Below are 13480 nucleotides of genomic sequence, written 5' to 3' on the forward strand. Positions count from 1 at the left end.
TGCACATGCAAAAACAGCAGTAAAAGAGTCAAAAATGTTCAGAAATGGTATGATATACTGATTCATATCCTTTATCAATCATCTTAGATAAAGCCTTTGGTGTTGCTGAATTTTCGCTGAGGTATCTCGGTTGTGCCACTATAGACACCACTGCCACGCCGACTAGCAACGTCGCTCAATGCACTAGCTCTTCCAGCAATGCTGCCTCTCTCGATACGCAATTGCTTCCATCCTTCTAGCTCCCTCTCCAGTCGAAGAGCCTTCTCACGCTCTTCACGTAACTCTCGCTCCGCCCGCTTGGCTTGCAATTGACTTTGAGAGTCAGAAGACTGAAGCTCGTCGATGGTTTGGAGAAGACGTTCAATTCTGTCACGAGATTTGTTGATATCATCGGTTAATTGTGAATTCATCTTATCTCTCCGTTCGATCTGGGATTGCAAGTCCTTGACTGTACGATCAACATTTCGTGTGGAACGTTGCTCGGCACTGTATTTAGATTCCTGTTCCTCTAGCTGGGTTTCAAGCTATATCAATGTTAGCATCAGGTAAAGATCATTAAACATCAAGACACTTACCTCCTTGATTCGCTTGTGAAGAAATTTAACATCCTGGGAAGCCGAGGAATAGCCCTTGGTTTCCAAGTCGACACATCGAAGCTGGACCTCCTTCAGTTGTTTCTCCAGTGATGCCTTGTCTTTGAAAAGAGTGGCGTGTGCCTCCCTCTCAGCAACCAATTCTTTCTGCATTTCAACAGAAAGAGCTTCCGCTCGACGCATCTTTCCAACTGCAGCTGCAGAGACGTCTTCCTGTTGAGCTAGCTTTGATCTAAGTTCGAGGATTTCGCGATCCATGCCAGCCGCGTCCCTCATCGAAGGGCTATCTCCATTCGCCAAGTCTTCGAGTCGGTCCGTAGCCTCCTTCAGTCGAGACTCCAACACCTTCTTATCTTTGGCCAAGAAGTCTCGTTCTGAAGTCATGTCGTCGACAGAAGTACGCAAATTTCGCACCTGTGATAACAATGACACAACCTTGCTTTGAGCATCGTTGTGTGCCTTGACTGCCTCATCACGGGAGGAGGAGACATCCTGCAATGTCATTTCTAGGCGAGACTTCTCTTTGGCCCATGTTGAGCTATTGAGCACCTCATTATCCCACTTGCTGCGCAAGTCTTCCAACTCCTCTCGCAACCTAGAGTTCTCATCGCGAACATGAAGTATGTTCTCCCGCTCGATTTCAAGCTCGTTCGTAATTGTCGCAAACTCTCTCTGGTATTTCTTCCTTGTCTGTTCGAGGGAGGCTTCTTTATCTTCGATCTCCGATGCTCTATGGTTCCTATAATCTTCTAGCTCATTCTGCAGGCGTCGCTTGCCCTGAAGAGCCCCTTCGAGATCGGCAGAGAGATCCTCAACCTTTTCTTCATACGACTGAACCTGTCGTTGTAAGTCTTCGACCAGGGAGTCCATGCGCTGACGATCGGCCATTATCGTTGCACATGTGTCTTCTGCTTCCTTGGCTTGAGACTTGGCGAATTGTTCTGCTCGAGCAGCTTTGAGTACTGCAATCTCTGCTTGTTCAAGCTTGCTGAAATATTCATCGGCACGGCTCTTGTACAGACTGAGGCCAGACGTCAAGTCAATGACTTTCGACTCTTCGGCATCGAGACGAATTTGTAGATCAGAAAATTCCTGCAATAGCTGATTTCGACTAGCTGCATCCTGTTCTCTTGCAAATTCGGCGTCCTGGAGATCGGAGCGAGCATCTCTTAACTCAACCTCTAGAGCAGCCTTGCTTCTCTTCAACTTTTCAAATTGAGACTTGGCCTCCGTAAGTTCTGCCACAGCATTCTTGTTGACATTGAGAAGAGATTTTCTCGACTGCTCTTGGGAATTAATGAGGTCAAAAAGCTCCTCGTGAGACTTAGCTTGTACGTCACGCAAGGATAACTCTCCAGTTTGGATCATGCGCTCTAGAGCAGAGACCTTCTTGGCTGAATCATCCAATTTTGCATGAAGCCTGCCATTTTCACGTTCCAGCAATTGGACACGACGGATTGATGGACTATCATCTTGCCACATGTCACGGTTAGGAGTGGTGAGCTCAAGCTGATTTTGTAGGTGTCTATTTTGCATTTCCGCCATCTGCAATTTGTTCTGCAACTCTTCGACCTCTGTTGCCAGGTCCATTCGCTTTTGGAAAGTTGTAGTGTCGACAGTACGATCTGATCGGCCAGAATCCTGATTGACTTCATTGAGATTGAATCGTCGGTTGGGTGTCGAAGGATTAGAAAATCTTTTGGCAATCTCAGAGTTCTTTCGAATGTGGGTTGGTGATCGAGAAGTGGCAACCTGGTTATTGTCTATCTCCTCTAGCAGAGCTCTCTTGGATGAGCTGTAGCGAGCATCCATCTCTTTCATCTCGCCTTCATGACGTTGACGCATTTCGGCTAATTGGCTCTCTGCCCTGTTGTATCTCTCTTCAGCAACGCGTAAGTCACTATGAGCCATCTCAAGAAGTTGAGCAAGGTCCACTTTCTTGGAAAGATCCGGCTGGATAGCTTCCCAAGACTTCGGGTTCTCGTTGGCTTCATTGGTTTCAGGATCAAAGACTTTGTGCAGAAGCATCAATTGTTGATGGCAATCTTCAATTTCTTTGTGAGATTGGTCCAAGGCTGCTTGAAGTTGACGAGTGTTGGCTTGTGCCTGGTTTCGCATCTGTCTTTCTGTTTCGAGATTTCGGTTTGCTTCCGCCAGTTGAAGGGTGATCGTAGACAAAGCTGCCTCGGCTTTGCGACTAGCCTTGTGCTCTCGGGAAACTTCATGGTTCAGGTCTTCTACAGTCAAAGCCAACTTTTCTTTCTGTTTTTCAAGCGACGTAATGGTAACCTGTGCATCGCCTAATTGACGTTGCACCTTCTTTTGCTCCTCTTCTAACTTTGCTTTCTCATTTTGAAGCTGAACAATCCGAGACCGTTGGCTATCGCTGGCCTTTGAATTTGATCGAGAGATCTCTAAGTTCTTTTGCTGTATTTTATTGAGCAGGGCACGATTGTCATTTTCAGACGCAGAAAGTCTTCCTTTGACTGTAACAAGCTCTCGTTCCAGGCGCTCCTTCTGTTGGTCGTGACGTTCACGGAAAGTTTCAGAATCCGCGAGCATCTGTGTGAGTTCCTGAACCTGGACGGATAAACGAGATTTATCTCCTTCCGCTTCCTGGAATTGTCTAGAGATAGCATCAAGTTCGGCGCGAAGGACCGCTTGCTTCTCGTTAGCTTGCTTTATCAAGCTCTGCTCGACATGGCTCTCTGCATCTAATCGTGCCTTTTCGGCGTTGGCAAAGCGTTCGCGCAACCTGATCAGTTCGGCTTGTAGGTCTTTGCGGACTTGTTCAGCAGTAGTACGAGCCTCTGTGGCACGACGTAATGAATCTTGTTGAATATACATTTCCTTTTCTATGGTGATCTTCGCTTCGTTCAAGTTTTCGTATTTGCCCTTTAGCTCAGCTAACTTGTGTTCTCCTAGCATTTGAACATCGTCTCGTGACTGTCTCTCTCTGCTGAGATCTGCTTGCAATTGGAAGAGCTGAGCTTTCAAGTCCTGTACCTGTTGTTCAAGGAGTTTTCGACTGTGGCCAGCTTCAGCATCCTCGCTCATCTTGGCCTCAAGCATTTTCTTAACATCTGCAGCTTCGCGCTCGAGGGTAAGTTTCTCTGATTTTGTTGCGTCCATCTCAGCCTGAAGGTCGCGTAGACGTTTCTGCATGTTATCATGTCGATCCCCAAGAGATTGTCTCTCTACTTCAAGACTCCTCTTGGACTCTTCGTGTCTTTTTGCATCGTTACGAAGGACCGCGAGTTCGCCCTCCTTGCGCCTAATCAGGTCCTCGTAACCAGTAGATGTCTTCGAGAGTTCAGCAATTTCCTGCCTGATAGCCTTATTCTCATCAAATAGATTCTTGACTTGGATCCGGGATGCTTCGAGTTCCTTGGAGGTTTTTGCCAGCTTCACATCAAGATTCTGGTCGGACTTCAAGAGCTTTGCCTCAAGGTCTTGTAGCTTCCTCTCCTTTAGGCTGAGTTGACTTTGTAACATTTTCTTTTCCTGCGTCAAGTCCTGCACCTGGTTGCCTCTCTGAGAATGCGTGTTTTCCATCTCCTTCAACTCAGAATCCATAGCCGATAGTCGCTCCTGCAGTTGTTTCTTTTCGGCTTCCAATTTCATAATGATCTGTCCAGCTTGCTCTAGTTGAACTTTCCTCGCATCAAGTTGTTCCTCGGCCTTTCTCTTAGCCTCAATGAGTTCATCAAGTTGCCCCTCCAGACTTTCTTGGTCGGCAATAGCTTCAGCCAATTTCTCACTGAGCTCCACTTCCCTAAGTTGAAGGCGCTTAAAGATCTCTTCTTTATCTAGTGCAAGAGCTCGCTCACTCTCCAATGTTTTCTTGACACGGTTGATTTCTAATTCTGCTCGTCGCCTTTCTTCCTCCAATTTGTGGCGGTCTTGCAGGTCCTGCTGTGCCTTGGCTTCAAGCTTCAAGATTTTTTCGTCTCTCTTCTTCACCTCGGCGGCAGTTCGCGTGGCCCCAAGCAACGGCTTCATTCCAGTGAATAACCGCCACCAAGGATTTGATTGTAGAGACAAGTAGACGTGAAAGTTTTTCTGGATAATGCGAGTTGCCTCAGCCCTGTATAGTCTCTTATTCGCAATGCGCCTCTGGACGAAGCCCCTAGCCGCGGACTGAAATAAAGTCATGATTTCCCGGATAAGAGCATCCCGCTTCTCTTCCAGTTCTGCGAGCACTCCGGCTCTGAAAAAGACTTTTGTCAATCCAACACGATACCACGACTTGTCTAGATTGAGTTTATTCAACATGATATGCGCCGCGCTCTGCCCTTCGAGATAGCCTTTAGGCATATCGCGGCAGAGGACTTCATAACGCTGCCGAAATTCATTGAAAGAGAGACGGTTGGGGAAACCAGTTCGGGCAATCCTAATACCTTCTAGAACACCATTGCATCGTAATTGGTCCAAGACAAGCGGCCCGTTAAACTGCTTAGGCTTTTTCTTATGATTTGGGAGAATACAGCGAACGAAATGTGGATGAGTCGAATGAAGCTGATTCATCAAACTTGACAGTTGATCTTTATGCCTCTGTGCCACTGTGCGGAATAGACCTTTCTTGACCCGGCTTCGCGAAAAGCCTTGTTCATCGTCAGTGTCGGCGTAGTCCGAGAACAGATTACAAATGTGTTTGTCGGTCGAGCCGGATAGCAAGCGAGTTATGTTGTCGTTCAAAGGATCTTTATTCTTCTCCAGCCAACCTTCGGTCGTGTATTCAACTTCAGCAGCATAATGCGTTAGCACAAACCCTTGACTTAGCCGAGAAGCGCGGTATTTGGGCGAGTTTCGATCCCAGAGTGAATGCAATTTTTCCGTGAAAGTTTTATCAGTGGCTTTTGGCATTACGCAATCTTCATCTAGACAAGAGAAAATACCAATCGGGTTCGTCAACTCGATCAGGTCGATGGTCGGCTGCAGATCTTTGCCGAAGTCGATGAATTGCCATTCAATCTGCTCTCTAGCATATTCCTCTTGCTCAAGAACGAACATGTGGTGATTGAAAAATTGTTGAAGTTTTTCATTGGTGTAGTTGATGCAGAGTTGCTCAAAGCTGTTGCTCTCAAAGATCTCGAAACCAGCAATATCCAGTACGCCGATAAAGTAGGTATCGTCACTGGCAGAGCTACTCATATCTAGCTGGTTGTTGATACGATTCACGAGATCACCAAAGCCCATTTCATAAATGCCTTTAGCCAATGCATCAAGTGCCAATTTGACTTGTTCCGGCGTCTGAACTTTCTCAACCCACTCTCTGCCAGCCTTGACTCTAGGGTGTAAGAGTCCCTTGACAAACGAATCGGGGTCAACACCGAGAAGTTGACATGCTTTCTGGACACTGTCATAGGCTTCCGGTGTCAAAGCGGCTTGATCACCACGGATACGCTCTTTCGTGACCATGATATTTCCGAGATGTAACACAGCGGCAATGGTACGCAAGATGCACATCCGATCATTGTCGGAGAAGTTCATGATTTGGAAAGCTTCCATAAGTGCTTTCCATTCCTCGATATCAGACACACCAGCAATGGAGTCGTTACCATCTCTCGTATATGTGAAATCTTCAATCTGCATGTCTCCAAGCAAAAGCTTGCTTCTCAAACTCTTGTCAGAGCCTTGCAAGAGCTGATAAAAGACATGGTAATTGCGTTCTCGACTTCCGGGCTTGACTACCCTCGATTTTTCAAGAAGATACCAATCAATATAAGCCCCGGATATCTGTCCAGAGCGAGTGAACTCGATTCGAATGAATTTTCCAAATCTCGAAGAATTATTGTTCCTCACTGTCTGGGCGTTTCCGAAGGCTTCCAAGATTGGGTTGGCGCGAAGTATCTGTTGCGACAAGTTGGAGAAAGGCTTTCCTGCGGACCGCGACCCAGACGTTTCAGGGGTGGCTACTGCAGCCAAGTACTGGATGACCTTCTTGGTGTTTTCGGTTTTTCCGGCACCTGACTCGCCACTAAAACTATCGTTAGCAGCTCAATATGAATTGATCTTAAGGGGAATCATACGTCACAAGTATACTTTGATTATCGCCTTCTTCCACAAGATTGCGGAACGCTTGATCTGCCATTGCGAATATATGCGGTCGTGTATCTTCTCGACTCTGGCCCTTGTACATCCTCACGTATTCATTTGTGTAGATTGGGAGGGGACAATACGGGTTGATGGTAACTAAGAAAAGGCCTGAATATGTCTAACTGATTCGTCAGTATCTACCATAGCAAGTATGAATGTAAATTTACTAACATAGATGAGATCGGCTTGGTACCGCATATGCAGATTATGCACAACAGACGCCTCGTTGAGATGAGTTAATTCAGCCATGTCGTCTGCTTTATCGAATTTTGCGGGGTTCACTTTATCTGCATTTTCTGAGCTGATTTCTCGTTGCTAGACCAAGAAAACAAGATTTGTTAGCTTCTGCTTTCTATATTCGAACCATGTTTCACCTACGCTACCGTCGTCACATTGCACCAACAGGTTGCCATCCTGTCTCTCTTCGAGGACCTCTCCTCGAATAAAAGCCTTCTCGGCATCTTTCAGCCAGACATATCGCTTTCCGGAAAAATCATTATCTCCTTCCAAATTGTGGATTGAGCTGGCTCCTCTTTGCAGTTCTTCCGATTTTATGAACTGGGGAGCAAATGTTCCCGACACGTGGACAGAATGCCTGAAGGAACTCGAACGCGGCCGATTTTCCGACCCCGGACTAACTGCTGAGAAATGCGACAACGATAAGTTCCGTGTATGCTGTTTCTTCTCAGACTCGCCGAATGTCGTGGGGAACACGGCGGACTTTGGTCTTGCTGTCGAGGCCTGAGGGTTTGGTGATGGCGAGGGTGAATGGCGGCTGAAAGGATTAGCCCGACGGGGCGAACTACTGACTGATGAGGGCTGCATATTGTCATATATTTAACACATGTCGATATTCCTAGCTCATTGCATGTCTTATCGTCTGGTGGAAGTCATACGGTCGTGGGGAACAACGCGAATTCAACAGCGTGCTATTAGAGAATCAATCAATGTGAAAAGCAAAATCCAAAACTGTTTTTAATAGATAATCGTCAAACGAGAGTGAGCTTATTATTAGTTTGCGCTCAGAAATAGAGGATGAATGGGAAGTTGCGCGAACGTGAAAGATCGTAGTGAACTCGACCTTATGTGGTTTGGCTGTTTGTTTACCTTTTGCCAGGAGCGATCACCCTGCTCCGCAACTGCCATAGGACAGTAGCCAATCTAACCCTTTTTTGAACTTAGCGGGACGCAGGAAGCGGTGACGCACTGTCTTGGCATTGTCATTGAACTAACACCATTCTGGGCAAGTGCGACTCTTCTCCCGGCAAGCCTGCAAAGTCACGTGAAATCATCCTGCCGCAAGAGTCAAGCTTCGCACGACTTTTCGTCTCGTCGACAAGACCACCATCGCTTTTCTGGCTACCTTGATCACAACATTTATTTTACTCGGTTGAGATACTCTGAAATACTCATTGTAATTCTGATATACCCACCACAGAATCTTATTTCGTCGTGTCCAATGAATTTTCGTCGCATGCCTTAAATCTTATGGCTTCCCATCACGAACCAAGCCAACCCTCCTTTTCTTGGTGTTGGTTATGATATGTTTTCTTTTGAAAATTCCAACTCATACAATCACTTCTCACTGATTCAACCTGCCAGTATAGCTTTGTTTTCACTTGGCCTTCATCTGAGACTCGCGATATGTCGCAATACCCCATGCCGCCGTCATATGACGGTCAATACAATTACGCGCCGCCGTGGCCAGTGCACCTTCCTCGCGATTCAAACGATCCCAACCAAACCGGGGCTCATTTCTTCGCGATGAATAACGCTCCAATTGGTATAGCAAACTTCGCTGGCCTACCATTCGGCTCTGCTACTCCAATTCAACTACCTGGCCTGGGAATGGCTCCGAACGCTACATTTCCACCCTACCAATCACAACAATTCACCAATAATCAGACGCCGATGCCATTTTATGGGGCGGTTGATAGCCCTTTTGACGCTTCAAATGAGCCACTACATTCAACTGAGGAGAATACGGTTGCGCAACCTCGTAAAAAACGCAAGTCTCTACCAGTTCGACCCTCCTCAAAATCGCCGAAGCATCCCTCACCAGTAGTCATCAACGATACAGACCGCGAAGAAGGGGAAGTGAGCGACGGTTCCAGTTATGATTTATCTTGCCAGCGATCTCGGCATAAGTTGCATTCAGGGAAAACTACTCCTCTCTCCCGAAGTCAGAGTGCCTTGGGCACGGATACGAGCTTGTCTCAATCGCAGACACCTTCACACGTCAATAGTGCCATTAATTCGGTGCCAGTGGACAATTCGCCTCGTGGGTAGCCATTTTTCGTACTCGAGAGGATTCCTAGCTAACCTGTTACAGCATATAATCCACCAGTTACCATTGAGACGACTGAAATGTCCCAAATCAAGCCCAAACAAGCCGACGCCTCTCGGATCGAAAAAGGCAGACTCGATAATCAAAGCAGCTACTCACAGTCTAGCGGAAAATCACCCGCTCAGATGCGTGTCATGGCACAAGGCGCTCTGCTGAGTTTAGCCCCCCATAACATTCGATTTAGCGAGCTTGTCAAAGAAGACATAGATCCCACTGTTCTTAAACAGCTTTACGATGATATTGGTATCAAAGTTACCCCAACGGCAGAAAAGCATCAGGGAAGTGCTGTCCACAAGCCAGATGTCGCTAAAGTCGAAATCACACAGCCTGTCATTGAGAAGCTTGACCCGGGTGCCGCAGCCCACGTAAAGTTACCAACGGCCTCATCAGCTTCGGCGAAACCCCTGGAACGGAAAGACGTTATTGCTCGAATGCTGGCTGAGAAAGCCAAGAAGAAGGCTGCCAACGTTGTTGCTGATTCTGCTTTGGATAATGGCTTGACTTCAGCTCCGGGAATCGAAAAGGCTGCCGAGGCTCCCAAACCCAAGTTACCCGTGCAAACAAAAGAGAAAAATAAGGCTCTCTCTGAACTTGCTAGGCAGCGCATGGAACAATTAAAGAAAATGGGTCTTAAAAGGCAGCAATCCAATCCTGAGAGTACAAACGTTTCTTCAACACCAGTTTCATCGGCATCAAATACACCATTTGCGAAGCCGGAGACAACAGTTCACTTGCATCATCCTCTGCCTGAACGACCACCCGCCACACCAAGTTCACCTAAACCTGCAACTCCACAACTTCCAGGGTTATCCATGACTTCTGGGCCTAGGGACACGAATAGCCCTTCGAGTATTGAAAGCAGATCTATGGGTACTTCTACTCCCTTCAAGAACTCTCTAGGGAAGCGTCCTCGAGCTTCAGATTTCGATGAACCCATTCCAGAAACAAAGAAGCATTCGATGACCGATAGACTTGTAATTGACATTAGCGACGATGAATCGTCGGATGATGAGGAGGACATTGAAATGTCCGAGGCGAGCGACCCTGCGATGATGAATATCCCGCCGTCGAAGGCTGCGGAAAGTATGCCGCGGATAAATATTTCTCGTAACGCATCATCCGCGTCCGGGACTTGTCAAAGTAGGACCAGTGAAATAGAGGGCCTTCGACAAAAGAATCTCGAGATACAGGCTATGCGCCGTCGGATAGCCGAATTGGAGGAGAAAAATGCCAAAAAGATAAAGGCTGCTTTACCTACAGCGACCGTGATTGAGAATGGTTCACTGTCACCAGCGACCGCCATTATAGGAACAGAGAACAAGTCTCAATTCATCTCCAATAATGCACATACTATGACAACACCGTCGGACAAGTCAAGTCCTCCACGCTTACAACGCAGTCCGTCGGAACAATCGTTGGCATCCATGGATAACTCTGATTTGGATCGAATCCGGCAAAAGCTGCTACGTAAACGAGTCATCGAATCTGGTCTTCCTACTTTGGACGCTGAGCTGATCAAATTCGAAGCCAAACTCGCGGAGTATAAACGTGAGGAAGAGAGGCTTCTGAGCGAAATCGCTCGAAGTCGGGAAGAACGAAAGAAACTCGGCGAAGAACTAGAGAGTCTCGGCATGGAAACAGAAGGCTTGACGCTTGAAGAATTGAGAGCTGCCAAGGAAGACATAGAACGTGGTACAGCTGTAGAAGGTGGGCTACGTTGATATTTTCTAATCGATATTTTGGAGGCTAATTGATAATTCTAGCTGAGCCCGAATCACTTGAAGTTGTCCCTCCTGAGTCCGTGCCCTCTTCCAAAACCTTGCAAACTGCGTCTGCGGTGGTCGATAGTACTCAAGGACCTCAAACGCTCCCATTACAGTCAGATTCTCCAATTCCTGAGCTCACTCTGCCCGAACGCGAGGAAGTCAATGATGCCCCTGAGTTTGAAGATTCGGGCATGGAATCTTCCGGTTCCTCAATGGACGAGTCAACCAGTTCTTCAGCGTCAAGTTCAATGGATCAGGATTCGGATTCAGAACCAGAATCAGAACAAGCTGTAGAGCTTCCACTTGAGCCCAGTGGTGCCGTTGCTACACAGGAAGCCCCAGCTCATGGTGTTCCACCTGTCGAGGCCCCACAGGCTGCATCATTCATACCTATGAATCTCACTTCTACGGAAGCACCTGCCGTGGATATAGAACCTACTATGGATATGGAGCCTGTTGTGGACGTGGATCATTCTGCGAGTGGACCCGACGCCTCGCGAGAGTCTTCAATCTTGTCTGATAATTATGAGCCTCCCGAACCTGAAGACTCGGATGAAGCTTATTCTCCGAAGCTTAGCCCTAAGGATATTGAAGAATCCGAAGTTGAATCGGCACCAAAAATCACCACTCTGAATGACGCTGATATGACACTGACTCGCAAGCCTCAAGACTTTGTTGTCATTGCCTCTAAAGGAGATGCCCTTGACGTACGTTAGTCATGATGAAATGCGGTCAATTACTAATACATCTTTAGAACACGCCACAAGGAGGTGGCACGGTATCGAAATTCTCTCCTTATCAAAGTCCATTGAAATCCTTCCGAGCCTATCGCTATCATCCCAACTTTGTTGAGGATGTCAAAGGTGGTTATCGATCCCTAACCTACAGTCATCAAATCAATTCACAGCAAGCATTTTGTCCCTACGAAGCGGCAGGAGGCGTCTGCAATGATGCGACATGCGAGTTTCAGCATTGGCGAGATATAGTGATGCCCGGTGCGTTGACGGCTCGAAAACCCTCACCCACCCTCGATTCCCCTTTGTCTTCTACAGCATCCATTCTTCCCTTATGTGACTTTCATCCTTGGTCTGGCACTAACTTTTAGCTATATTTGAGTATCTGCAGATGACAAGATCCTCGTTGACATGGGCAATCAAGGAGAGGGAAAGACAACAGAAGAGCGGGAAGCTTATATTGAAGGGTTGAAAGACCTTGTCAATAGCATGCAGCGCGATCAGGTGAAAGATTTCTCCACCATTGCGGGCGAGATTGCCGCATACCGTAGACGTTTCCTCTCCGACCCTTCACGCATCCTCCCTCTGTAGCCTCATCTCGGTATGATCGCTTCTCCCTTCAAACGATTTTATGGGAAGTACATTGGCAGGTTTCCACGCTCACCCTTTGGTATCGAAATATTGCCCATCGAACAGCTTCCAGGCCCTAGACAGCCCCTCATTTCGCCCTTTCTTTTTTTTCTTTTCTTTTGGTCTCTATTCACTTCTACGGCTCTTCATCCCCTTCCTTATTCATACTTTGCATCATTTCAGGCGTGCTCTGTTATTGAGCGTAGCATTGGGAGGCGTTTTCGTCTTATCTCTTCCCATTGGGGCTGCACTGTCTCAGTGGACTGCAGAGTTCAAACGCGTTGGATATCGACTATCTTTACGGTCTACTACTTGTCTCAACGTAGGTGAAAGACAATCAGATACCGCCTGTGACGCGGGTGAAGACACGACAAACAGGCAGCCGATTTCAGACGGAAGTCGAGCTCATCAAACGATTAGACATAGTTGACAGGAGTCTGGAGTAGTTAGTCAAGTACATATTATTAATATATGGGATTATTTTACAATGGGATTTCTTAATACCGTTCAATACGAGTTCCACATTTTGTCACACGATAATATCTCTGATATTTCGTCACCTTGAAACTGTGGAGAACATTCATTTTAATTTCTGTTAAAGTTCAAATAGTATATTAAGATAATAACTAACTACCTATTTAGGTGAGTTGATGATGCCTTCAGGCGTCAAGATTTTAGACATTGAGATTGAAACAACTACATCTTTCAGTATATCGTCCTTAATTTAGACTGAGGCAGACACGATTATGTCTTATCTAAGCATATTTGGAATGAAAGGCATCATCCAAGGCAAACGAGTAATAGTAGCGAAACCAAGACGAAATCGTTTTACGTTGCTTTTGCGATCGGGTTGACGTATGTAGCTTGGACTTCTAGATAATACATGTATCGTAATAGATTTTGAATCGATTGATGTCGGCCTTGTACAAGAAGTCCCGAGTTAGTAATGGCTGTCATTTCATTGGTCTCTCTAAATGGATCATGCTCTGGCAAGGATTTAAATGATGGTTGTAGGACTAACGCAGGGGACCGGCGCAGAGGTCAAAACGTAGCATTCCATCAATTGGGGACGGCAGTTGAGATGGTGGTGGCGCTTTGTAGTGATAATTTACAGATTGAGTAGAAAATTCAATCCATGAATCTCGGTCAAACTGGATGTAGCAGGTTAAGTATGAGGGTCAGAGCGCGGACTAGTTGAGTTGATAACCCTCATTGGGACTGTCAAATAGTCTGTGCAACTGCGTTCTAGGTAGGCAGTTACAATTATCGCAGAGTCGATCAATTGGTATGTATAATAACGGAAACCGAAGT

At 46.6% G+C, this 13480-nt stretch overlaps 2 protein-coding genes across 2 annotated transcripts; one reads left to right on the top strand and one right to left on the bottom strand.

Moving 5' to 3' along the window:
* Positions 1-83: 83 nt before the first annotated feature.
* Positions 84-7517, bottom strand: EYB26_004039 (uncharacterized protein; the record flags this gene model as incomplete). Its single annotated transcript, XM_054263333.1, has 5 exons — positions 84-524; positions 576-6573; positions 6626-6810; positions 6864-7007; positions 7071-7517. 5 exons carry the CDS (start codon positions 7515-7517, stop codon positions 84-86), a joined length of 7215 nt encoding a protein of 2404 aa, XP_054119308.1.
* An 819-nt stretch (positions 7518-8336) lies between these two features.
* EYB26_004040 (uncharacterized protein) lies at positions 8337-12130 on the top strand (the record flags this gene model as incomplete). The annotated part of the gene is made up of 5 exons (XM_054263334.1): positions 8337-8973; positions 9025-10746; positions 10803-11512; positions 11560-11800; positions 11931-12130. The coding sequence occupies 5 exons, from the start codon at positions 8337-8339 to the stop codon at positions 12128-12130; spliced, it is 3510 nt and encodes a 1169-aa protein (XP_054119309.1).
* Between the last annotated feature and the right edge of the window lie 1350 nt (positions 12131-13480).

This window comes from Talaromyces marneffei, chromosome 3 (genome assembly GCF_009556855.1).
Source record: "Talaromyces marneffei chromosome 3, complete sequence".
In the NCBI taxonomy this organism is placed as follows: domain Eukaryota; kingdom Fungi; phylum Ascomycota; class Eurotiomycetes; order Eurotiales; family Trichocomaceae; genus Talaromyces; species Talaromyces marneffei.